Source organism: Phalaenopsis equestris, unplaced genomic scaffold (genome assembly GCF_001263595.1).
Source record: "Phalaenopsis equestris unplaced genomic scaffold, ASM126359v1 Scaffold000347, whole genome shotgun sequence".
Classification (NCBI taxonomy): Eukaryota; Viridiplantae; Streptophyta; class Magnoliopsida; order Asparagales; family Orchidaceae; genus Phalaenopsis; species Phalaenopsis equestris.
This window is the reverse complement of record NW_018164789.1, coordinates 2,234,858-2,247,419: the sequence shown is the minus strand read 5'-3', so window position 1 is coordinate 2,247,419 and position 12,562 is coordinate 2,234,858. Positions and strand designations below refer to the sequence as shown.

At 33.7% G+C, this 12,562-nt stretch overlaps 1 protein-coding gene across 1 annotated transcript in view; it reads left to right on the top strand.

Annotated features, from left to right (window-relative positions):
• The first annotated feature begins 1,079 nt into the window (after positions 1 to 1,079).
• Positions 1,080 to 12,562, top strand: part of LOC110025981 — a 25,539-nt gene continuing 14,056 nt past the window's right edge. Inside the window, exons 1-2 of the mRNA XM_020726696.1 lie at positions 1,080 to 3,809; positions 3,925 to 4,026. Of these exons, the coding sequence (XP_020582355.1) occupies positions 1,106 to 3,809; positions 3,925 to 4,026 (2,806 nt within the window). The 5' untranslated portion in view covers positions 1,080 to 1,105. The remainder of the gene's footprint in view (positions 3,810 to 3,924; positions 4,027 to 12,562) is intronic.

Genomic DNA, 12,562 nt, shown 5'->3' with positions numbered 1-12,562 from the left:
TATATATATATATATAATTGTAACATTAACATCTTAATAGCAAATGTTAAATATATATTTAGATGCTCATATGAACTTCTTTAAGTTTATTTTTGCATTACTTGCTCTTTAATATTATTCAATTTCTTTTCTTATTTTATTTAAATTTACAAAATACTTAACAAATTCTCTTTAATTACTTATGAAGGACAATTATGACTGATAAGTGATTCAAATGAGATCAAATTTGCCGAGTCACCTCATCTGAGACGTGAATCAGCTACATAATGTGATGAATGCAAGTCATTAGTCATTTGCATTAAAGGTTTGGTTGATTAAGGAGTCGTCACGTACTTTTCTTATTCACTATAAATAAAACAAATGCTTTAACTTAAGACCGCCCAAACTTTGAAAGCACCTTTAAAGACTTGTAAAGACCAAATATTCATCATTTAGTCATCGTTAAAATAGTTTGAAATAAATGCATTAACACCTTTCAAATGCAACAAAATTTGCAATTCCATTATACCGGTGCTCTAAGAAATGTGCACAACATTTTGAGATTGCTGTGCGGATTGGCCTAAAATTAATCAGATTGCCCTCCTGTGCTCTGAACTGCATAATAAATGCTCAGATCACTTAAATTGAGATTGCTACCGAGTTAACATTAAAAAAAATACAAAAAAAAATATTTGATTAAGTATTTGGAAATTAAAAATAAGATATTAAGACAATTTGAATTTGTTTTTCAATAAATAAAGATTTAGTCTTCCATCATTATTAATAACAACCTAAAGATTATATGGAATGGTAGATATAAAAAGCACAAAAAAAAAGAAAAGAAAACGAGGATAATAATTTTTCTTCATAAAAAATTACAAAAAAGAAGGTAGATCATCATCATTTCATTCAAACGACCAAGAAAGAAACTTAACATTTTGTGACTCCACAAATGCATTAATTATGTGGTTGACTGGAATTCCACTCGTTTTGTAATTAATTGTGTTTCAAGTACTATGTATGCAGTTATTCCCTCTTTTTATAAATTAAAGAAGGCAGAGGGGGCGAAGTAGCTATCTTTTTCCTGTTAGAACCTTAGTTTCCTGGCATCTATCATAGTTATTCAATGGTGGAAATTATTAGTGTTAACAGACTCTTAATTATTCTCTTCTCTGTTTGTTTATCTTCCAAACAATTGTTAGCAATTGGAAGAAGTCATACAGACTATGAATCACTCGTTGCGTTCAAGAATCAAGTTCTAAAGCAAAGCAATGTGGATTCTTTCATCATTTTCGCAAGCTCATGGAATGCCACCAACCACTTTTGCTCATGGGAAGGGGTCACGTGCAGCTACAAACACCGCTACAGAGTCACGGCCTTGGATCTCCATTCTGTCGGGTTGGTCGGCCCTCTTCCTCCTTCCATATTCAATCTCACCTTCTTGAGAAGGCTTGATCTCAGCGACAACAAACTCTATGGTGAGATCCCTTCAATTCTAGCTTGCTTACCACGACTACAAAATCTTAACTTGAGCTTTAACTCCTTTGATGGAGACATTCATGCTATTCTGACAATGAACCATAGCTCTGTTCTCCAAGTTTTGGACCTTGCCAACAACCATATGATCACAGGAAAAATTCCCCCTACTATCAGCTACATGTCGCCACTCAAATTCCTCAGACTCTCGAAAAACAACATCATTGGCACCATCCCACCTTCACTTACCAATCTATCCTTCTTGGAAGCTTTTTATGTCGCATATAACCATCTAGAGGGAGGCATCCCACCAGTGATTGGTGTTCTTCATAACTTAAAATTTCTCAGTGTGTCTGATAATAAACTTTCAGGTAACATTCCTTCTTCCTTCTACAACCTATCATCACTACGTAACTTTTCGATGACAAATAATCACCTCTCTGGTTACATTTCAGGTAATATTGCCCAATCTTTTCCAAACCTTGTATCCCTTTCTTTTGCTGTAAACAGTTTCATTGGTTCACTTGATCAAGCTCTTCGAAATGTGACCAGCTTAGTCCACTTGGACATTAGCCAAAATAATTTCACAGGAGTGGTGCCACCAGGCCTTGGAAAAATGTATAATCTTATACGCCTCAATATGGAATTTAACCAACTTGATGCAAATGATGCAAAGGAATGGAGATTTCTTGATTCACTAACTAATTGCACCAGCTTAAAAATTTTAGGCCTTCGTAGTAATAACTTTCATGGAATACTTCCAAAATCATTTGGGAACCTCTCCATTGAGCTTCAACTAATAACATTAGGATGGAATCACATTTTAGGAAGACTCCCCTTTGAACTTGATAGGTACACCAATCTAATTGCTTTAGGGATGGAGAGCAATCTCTTGGAAGGTTCTATACCCGAGACCATTGGAATGCTTGGAAGGCTACAAAGTTTATCTTTTTTTGAGAATGATCTTACGGGAATTATTCCTCACTCCTTAGAAAATCTCACAAGACTTAGCATGCTAAATTTAGGATCTAATGAATTAACAGGCCATATACCTTCTAGCCTAAAAAATCTTCAGCATCTTTCTTATTTGGATCTCAGTCAAAATAATCTAACAGGCAGCATTCCGAGAGAAATTTTTTTCATTCCTTCATTTTCACTTGCTTTGTATCTGTCTTATAACTTTTTCACTGGGTCTCTACCAGTAGAGGTTGGTCTTCTAATAAATCTCGTCTCCCTTGATTTTTCTAATAATAATTTGAGTGGAGAAATTCCAAAAACACTTGGAAGCTGTCAATCGTTGCTTGAATTAAATATGGGATACAACTTCTTCCAAGGCCCCATCCCTATTTCACTAAGTAGTTTGACGAGTCTTGAAATACTAGACCTTTCACATAATAATTTATCAGGTGTTATTCCTCAATTTCTACAAAATTTTACATTTCTTATGAACTTGAATCTATCATTCAATAATCTTGAAGGTGAGGTGCCATATGAAGGTGTCTTTTCAAATTCCTCAGAAATATCTCTCGTCGGAAATGAAAAACTATGCGGTGGAATTCTAACACTTCATTTGCCAAAATGTGTTGTCAAATCATCGTCAACAAAATCTCATCATTTAATCAAAATTTTATTCTCTATTCTTAACATTGTAGTTATGTTATTCATCCTTTTGTTGTGCTATACTTTGCTTTATAGAAGAAAAAGAAAAAATGATTTAAGAAATGCATCTGGTTTATCTTTAAGCCCTCCATATCCAAAAATTTCCTATGCAAAATTAGTTGAAGCTACAAATGCTTTCTCCACTACGCACCTAGTAGGATGTGGAAGATATGGCTCTGTTTATGCAGGCAACTTAAGAGAATATGATGTTATTGTGGCTATTAAAGTATTTAACCTTGAGGTTCATGGAGCTTTGAGGAGTTTTACAGATGAATGTGATGCACTAAGAAGCATACGACATCGTAATCTTGTACGAGTCCTAAGTTCCTGCTCGAGCATTGATATTCAAGGCAATGAATTTAAAGCTTTGATCTTCGAATTCATGTCAAATGGAAACTTAGACACGTGGCTACACCAAGAACATAAGATTGACGAAGATGATGTTCTCTCTTTGGTAAAAAGATTAAGTATTGCTATCGATGTCGCAGAAGCTTTGGAGTATCTTCACCATAGCTGTGAACCACCAATCATTCACTGTGACATAAAGCCAAGTAACATTCTACTTGACGAAAACATTACTGCACATGTGGGTGATTTTGGACTTTCAAGAATGTTTGATGAGAATTTGAATATATCTCGTCAAGATTATTCCAGCCAAAGTGGCATTAAAGGAACTATTGGCTATATTGCCCCAGGTGATGTGATGATTCTTCTTCTCAATGTTAGAATTAATCATGTCTTTTCCTCTCAAAATTTATGTTATTTTAAGGACATATTTTCTCAAAACATATATTTATGTTTTATCTACAGAGTATGGTGAAGTAGCTCCCTTGTCTCCATCTGCAGATGTTTATAGTTTTGGAATAGTATTACTAGAGATGCTTACTGGAAGAAGGCCTACCGATGACGTTAGTGATAACTTAACTCTACATAATCACATTAAAATGATATTGCCTCATGGAATTAATTACATAGTAGATCTTAAAATGTTCACAAAAGAGCAGAGAGATGATAGTGAAGGGGGTGGAGAACAACCAAGATGGTTTAGTTGCCAAAGCACCAACAAATGCTTGCTTTCCCTGATAAAATTAGGTCTCTCTTGCTCAGTTTCATCTCCAAAAGAAAGGCCTTCCATGAAAGATGTTACTGCAAAATTACATGCAATTCGTGTTTCTTACGTTCCTTCAATGTGATGAAAATGATATGTTCTTGAAGAAAAGCTAGTAATTGGAAGCAATAACTTTTAGTTGTTTATGTTTTCAATATTACTTTCAATATGTGATGAAAAATATCCTGGATAGACTAGCTTGATTTATCAATGTCTTGCAATTTCTTTTTATTAAAAACTTTCAAATATTGCCTTCAACTATTATAAAAAAATATCTACAATGAACTTGGATTTTTTAAAAAATATATATTTTCCTTTTAAAAATAATAATAATTTGTAAATAACTTTTAAAAAAATTATATCCTAGATATTTCTTTTTAATAATTTAAGGCAATTTTTCAATTAAACTAAAAACAAAATAGTTTAAAAATTTTTAGTCTCAAATTATTTGATATTCGTTGGGGAAATGTGTGAAATAAATTTTGAGTTTAAAATAAATTCAATTGCTTGAAGAAGAAACAATTTTCTTTATTACAAATTCATGAAGGAATGCATGGATTTTTTCCCTCCCTTTCTTACTAGATAGATCATTAATTTCGTTTACATAGGGAAATTTACATACATGCCACAAAATACTTAATTATTTACATATCTAATACCCAAATCTTGATAGTTATAGTTATGACCTATTGATGCTTCCACATGCTAGCATTTTTGTGCTATAAACTTATACCAGAAAAGGTGTATTTCACTTTTAAAAAGATATTGGTTGTGATATTTTTAATATGATACGGTCTTTCACCCCCTACCCGTATGACAAAATTAGGCCTTGGAAGCATATTGTAGAAACTAAGAGTTGATCTGGTTATTTCATAGATCTTGATTGCCGATGAGTTGTTATCCATTTAGAATGTGAGAGACTCATTCTCTGTCTTGTGACTTAGTGAGAGCTTTAAAAGCATCGAAATACTCTTGTAAGATAACAATCCCTTATTACACCATTTACTAGTCGTCACTTAAGTGTAAGCAGGATTCCTTTAATCAAGAATATTTTTAGGCATCCCCCAAAATGCAATTTACCAAAGGGATACGCTTCTTTGGGACTTGCTCGTGACCCGAAAACAAACACTGACACTGGACTCTCTAGTTGTGGGTTTCTTTTGTAAGATCTTCCTTGTGGATCAGTTACAATGCATTTTCAATATGATCACGTTTTGGATGTATGCTCTTGGTCTATCACGCAAAGTTTGCTTTAAGAAGTTCTCCACGTTCTTTGTGGATATGTTACAATTTTACGAGCCTTGTGTATTGTGCATTAGCAAAATTAACTTCACAGGAGTGGTGCCATCATATTTTGGAAGTCCTTGATATTGACTGTAATAAGCTTGAAGCAAGTGATACGCAAGAGTGGAGAATTCTTGATTCATTAACTAATTGCACCAAAGTAGAATTTTTGTACACCTCTCTTATGAACTTCAAATAATCTCTCTAGGATCTAATTATATTTCTGAAAGAATCCTTGAACTCAACAGGTACAAAAATTTATTTGGATTAGGAATGGAGAGAAATTATTTGAAAACTTGAAAAATTATGAACACTAGACTTCTCACATATTAATTTATCTTGGACTATTCCTCAAACTCTATAAAGCCTTACCCAGCAGAAGAGCTTGAATCTATTATTTAATAATCTTGAAGGTGAGGTGTCATACAAGGACATCTTTGTAAATTCTTTTGCAATCTATCTCATTGCAAATAAGAAAATATGTGAAAAAATATCAAAGCTTCATTTGCAAAAAAGTGTTCCCGGATCATCACAACAACAAAAAAAAAGATCATTTAATCAAAAGTTTTAACCCCAATATTAGTCGCACAATTACTCCTTTTGTTGTGCTTCAATTTACTCTATAGAAAGCAAAAGCAAAGTGGTTGAAGCAAAAATATATCAGATTCTTCCTTAAGCACTTCATTTTCAAAGATTTCATATGCTAAACTAGCTAAAGCTACAGATCGTTTCTCTACTTCGTCTCTTGTTGGATGTGAAAGATACGGTTTAGTTTAAAACCTTGAACTGCATGGAGCTTTTAAGAGTTTGACATCTGAATGTGTTGCTCTAAAAATCATACAACATCGCGGAGTTCTAACCTCATGCTCTAGCATTGATCACAAAAGCAAACATTTTAAAGCACTTTTTTTGAATTTGTGCCGAACTAAGAATATGAGACTAATGGAGATGATATTTTTTCTCTAGAAAAGAGATTGAACATTATCATCGATCGACGCTGTAGACGCTTTAGAGTATTTTTATCATAGTTGTGAAGCATCAATCATTCATTGTGATATAAAGCCACATATAATCCTACTTGACGATAACATGGTTGCTCACCTATCAGATTTGGACTATCAGGAATATTTTCTAAGCCTTTGAGTTCATCAGTTCGAAATTATTCCAACACAAATGAGATTAAAGGAATTATTGGATATACTGCCTCAGATGGTGTGTTGAATCCCCTAGTTTATGTTATATAATTCTGTCATCATTTTCAATGTATTATAGCAAATTTAAGTGATGATTATCTAAAAAAAAATTTCATTTTATTTGTAAAATATGGAGAAGGAGCTTGCCAATTTACCTCTACAGATGTTTATAGTTTTGGAATAATAATATTAGAGATACTTACTAGAAGAAGACCTACCGATAGTATTTTTAACTATAACTTAAAAGTATATAAACACGTTAAAATAGCATTTTCACATAAAATCAATAGCATCATTGGTCTCAAAAAAGCAAAACATCAACAGTGTTTGCTTTCCTTGGCAGAATTAGGTCTATTATGTTGTGCTTCATTACCATAGGAAAGGCTTTACATGAGAGATGTTGCTAAAAAGTACATACAATTAGAGCTTCTTACCTTCAACCTGACTAAAGCAGAGGGTTATTGACCAAAGGAAAATATGTTGAGATTTTTATACCTATTTTACACTGATTTTGATGATATTGCACTTTAAAGAAGGGTATTTTTGATGTTTTGTTGCAGGTATGATGAATTATGGACTTTTGGAGAAAAAGAATAAAACGGTGCAATTTACAAAAATGGTGCAATTTGGAGTAAAAATGAGCAAGAAAGAAAATTCTGACTTGACAGATTTTAATATGTTTTTCTATGTTTAATATACTTTACATTTCTTGCATATTTTTGAATAAAATTACACTTTAAAGGAACAATTACACTTTAAATGAAGGTTGTTTTCATGCTTATTTTTTAGGGTTATCTGTTAGGAACACGACGCAACTGAAATGGGGTGAAACGGAGCTAAAACGGAGCCAAACTGAGCAAAACGGTGGAGCTGCGCAATCTGCTGGCCGACGGCGCCCAAAACTGCGCCGACGGCGAGATTTGCCCGAGAAGACCAAAAAATGACAGAAAAGCTCGCCGACAGCGCCCTTGAGCCCGCCGTCGACGCCCGGGACAACTATGGACCGACTTTTGGCGGTTATGAGCCTAGATTCAACGTATTTGGACGCTTTTTGAAAGGATTCTTGTGGCAACTCTTCAAACTTCGTCCCTACACTTTAAAAGAACGAATTTAGGTTAGAAAAAGTGGGTTTTTTGTGAGAGAAATGTTAGGAAAAGTGTGGAGAAAGTTTAGGGTTTTTAGAATAGGAGTAGTATTGTAGATTTCTACCTTTTTGAGAGATTGGAGATGAGATTTTGAGAGAATTTGTAAGGAGATGTGCTAGGATTGCATGGATCGGCGGGAGACTTTGTGGGAGAGATATTTGTCTTTCTTTCAAAGGGAAAAAGATAAGTATTATGTTCTTCATTATCTTTTAATTTTTGTAAACACATATCTAGTGGATTTGTTTTGGCTAAATGAAATTTTCGTTGTGTTTTTTTCGTGCTTTGTGATGGGCTTATCTTACTCTCTCTTCTTGTTTAGAAATAATGGTATGAGAAGATTATGTCCTTGTTTTCATTTTACTTTTCTTTTGTAATGAGTAGAATTCATGTTTAAAATTTTGTGATGCATGTTAGAAGCGGATTTAATTATCAATGTAATGGTTTTTACTTGCACTTTATTTACATTACAATAAAGTTCTGTTGTAGTGTTAAAATTCGTTATAATTACATTAAGACCCGAGAGGGCTGTGTAATTCTCAACAGAGTATAACCACATTCAGATTCCATGGATGGTTAAGTTCATGGGAGTTGAACGCAAATAAATAGGGAAATATACTTTAATGGGCGTAGAATTGAAGATTTTAGGGTGACAGACTAAAATCCTCAATTCGGTCCTATTGTTTGAGCACTGAAGCGGATATGTTAGTCCTCAGGCGAGGGGAACGTGGGAGCTCCGAAGTGAGAGTCAATATCCTCCCAGCCTAGCCACGATTCAGTAAACAAACATAGGATTAGTCAATGTTCTTTATGTCTGGACCAAATGGTAAAGAATAAGATTGTTCTTATTTAGCATATACAATATTTAATGCATCTCATTCTTTTACATTATCAAATTCATTATATAATAATAGTAATTTTTAATATCTCAAAATTCTCCAAACAAATTCATCTAAAAAGTGTTATCTATAGAATTAATATTTGCATTTAGTTATAGTCAATATCTTTACATTTAACACTTGCATTTAGGAGTAATTGATAGATAAAACAACATTTTAATCGACATTCCAAACTAAGGAGTAATTGTAGTAGACTAGAATTTGACTAAGGACCTCTTATTTCGCTTCCCTGTGAGATCGATAAACGGGACTCCACTAAAACCCTGTATTACTTGAGCGATACATATACTTGCGTTTGAAATTGTGACTTTACAAAATCATTATAAATATATAAATATGGGTTCATAAATTCTTGCATATTAAAAGTTGCATCAAGTTTTTGGCGTCATTGCCGAGGGTTTAAATCTTCTAGTAGTGGTGTCAAATTCTTGTATTTTTAGGTATATAAAAAGTCACTGTCAAGTTTTTGACGCCGTTGCCGAGGATTTAAATCTTCTAGTAGTGGTGTCAAATTCTTGTATTTTTAAGCATATAAAAAGTCACTGTCAGTTATCCAAAAAATTTACGGCGGTAAACTAACGAATTATCGTCCTAACGTTGTACGAGAATTCTGCACACACTCAGATAAAATTTTTACTTTGAAAGCCCGTAAAAGGTAAAACTACGGGGTCTGGTCCATTTACGAAAATCTACTATTGATTGATGATTACAAAAATCACTTGTACCACAAACAGGAAAGAGTAACTATATTTTCAGGTTACAGTGTCGACTGAAGGCGTCCAATTGGTGGTGATTGGTGATGATTAGTGATGATCAATGGTGGTGAGCGGTGAACTACGACGGTTGGTGGAAGTCAACGGAGATCGACGGTGTTCAACGACAGTCAACGATGGTAGATGGTGATCGACGGAAGTCGGAAGTGGTCGTCGGCGGACGACAACTGTCATTGGCGATCGGCGGTTGTTGTTGGCGATCGGTTGTTGTCGTCGGCGGTCGGCGCGGTCGGCGGTTGGCTGAGCTGCAACTTCTCCTCAAGACCTAAGACTCTCTCTCTAGGTTTTAGCTTCTTCTCATGAGAGAGATGCAACTCTATTTATAGTGTTTTTGGTGCAATTAATGCGAGAATATGAACCATTTTGATCGGACGGTCTGGATAGCTTCCCTCAATGATACGATGTTTAATGGACATTTGAGTGCCTTAGTGATGTCGAAATTGAGTGATCTTAGGTTCGTTGGATTTTTCTTGTTGAGATGCTCAATTCGAGTATAAACTTGTCATATTTGACAATCGTTTTACCTTCCAAATGTGTCTGTAAATTTTTAAAGTCTGGTTCAATGACTTGATCTGGGCTTTATTTGACTTGGATTGGGTTCGTTTTCATTTCATTAGGTATGTCTCATCAAGCCGGTCAGTTTGACTATAAGTTTGTTGAAATTGAAGCTCTGGATGACCTTTTAATAAGATTTTAAATATTTCTTGCTTAAAATATCGTTTCGAGATTCATGACATGCCTCAATATTTGTGTCGAATGATTAAAATTTGTTGATGGCGTATATGTTGCCCCTTATTTTCGGGCGAGAGCATTTTTATCATCTGAAAATATCAATATCTGGAATATTAATGTATGTATATATATATAGTAAGTTAGTATAATAATATATTTCATCCTTACATAAATAGAAAGCTGAACTCAGTTTACTTAATATATTTTGTTTCATGTGAGAGAGGAGAGGTTCAAATCCCGCCTGAAATAGAAGAAATAATATTTTTATAAAGGAAATTGAAGATATTAAGAAATTTGAACCAGTGATAAATTTGAAGAGAGAATTGAATTCTGAAAAGAAGATTAATAGAGTTTGACCCTTTTTCTTAATATTTATGAGCATTTAATGATTGCACTTAATTTTAAATTTATATAATAATTAGTATTTAATGTGTGATTTCTTATTTTGTGCCTATAAAAAGAGGCCTGAAGAAGAGAGTAGAGGTGTGACGATGCGTCGTGGTGACGCGTTGCGGCGGTGCATTGCGGCGGCGCAACGGCGGGGCAACGCTTTGCGGCGGTGCGTCATGGCGATGTGTTGCAGCAAGGCATTGTGGTGACGCGACGTGTTGGTAGGGGTGTTACAGCGACGTGACATGTTGCAGCGGTGTGTCACACCGACGCATTGCTACGGGGTGACACGTTGTGACGATGCGTCGCGGCGACGTGTTGCAGCGTGGCGACGTGTTGCAGCGCGGCGACGTATTGCAGCACGGCGACATGTTGCGGGGAAGTGTTGCGGTGCGGCAACAAAATTAAGTATTAATTTTGTTGAAAATAATAATTAAACAAAATTAATTTTCTTTATTTAAAAAGAATTATTTGAGAATTCAAAGATTTTAGACATAGAAATTGTGTAAAATTTATGGTAATTTTGTTATGCAACGATTAATGTGGATACCATCACCTTATTAGAAGCAGATGCAAGTGGACATTCCACTTGATCGAAATGTATGTCTACTGAAGTCAAGTCATTTTTTCGAAATGTATGGTTGAGACCGGAAGCATTTTTCGTTTAAAAACATTGTGATTAATACAGATTTCATGAAAGCAATAAATTTCTTGAAAGATTTACATACATACCACATAATTCCTATGTATTTACATATCTAAAATCTAACGAACAAATCTTACTTGTATGACCATTTGCATATATTTGAAAAGGTGTATTTCAATTTCTAAAAATTATAATTGTGATATATTTTATGTGATATCTTTGATGTGATACCAAATAAAATATCTTTGGTAGTTATCACTGGGACTTCCATACAGTGTTACTTGTTACACCACATTTCCAATACATTATTACAATGTATTTGGGATATTTTATTTGCCAGCGGAGTTTGTAGGCAATAGCAAGCAAGGTCAACCTACAAAATTAAATGTTAACACTTTCATTCAATTACCAAACAAAACTCAGCTTGATTTGGCAAAATATTTTATTGATGTTGTAAGGCTTGTGTCATTAAGAAAGTTTTTATATTAAAGTTTTGTTGAAAATAATTTTTAAACGAAACTAAATTTCATTGAAAAAAAATGTCATAGAAATGGATGAAATTTGACTATCATACATATATTGTATTGTTCATCATGACTACTAATATTTGTTAAATTTAAAAATTATATGGAATGAAGATATGCACTAAATGTTATTAGTCATTAGTCATTTGCACTAAATGTTTGGTTGATTGAGGAGTCGTCGCATATCTTTCTTAGTCAATATAAATAATAGAAATGCATTAACTTAAGACCACCCAAACTTTCAAAGTACCTCTAAAGACCTGTAAAGACCAAATATTCATCATTCATTAAAACATTCTAAAATATATGCACTAACACCCTTCAAATGCAGCAAAATGTGAAATTCGATTATACTGGTGCTTTAAGAAATGTGCACACTGTTTGAGAATGTTGTGCGGTTAGGCCTAGAATAAATCAAATTAACCTCATGTGCTCTGATCTGCATGCTGAAGGCTCAAATTATGATTTCAAAGCAGAAAATCTTAATTAATGTTTGAGTTATTGGTGATCTATTGCATTGCATGCATTGGATGATTCTAATTGGTGACAGTTATTTATTAACAAAACTAGTATTTTAAAATGGTAAATTATTCAATGCTTGATCATTGGTAATTTTTTCATGTTTGATGAATAAATAAATTATCATAGAAATTGATGAAATTTGCTTCTTGTATAAATTTATATTGTTAATCATTATTAATAACATATCTTAAAAATTATATGGAATGATTAATATATAAGAAGCAAAAAAAAAGGA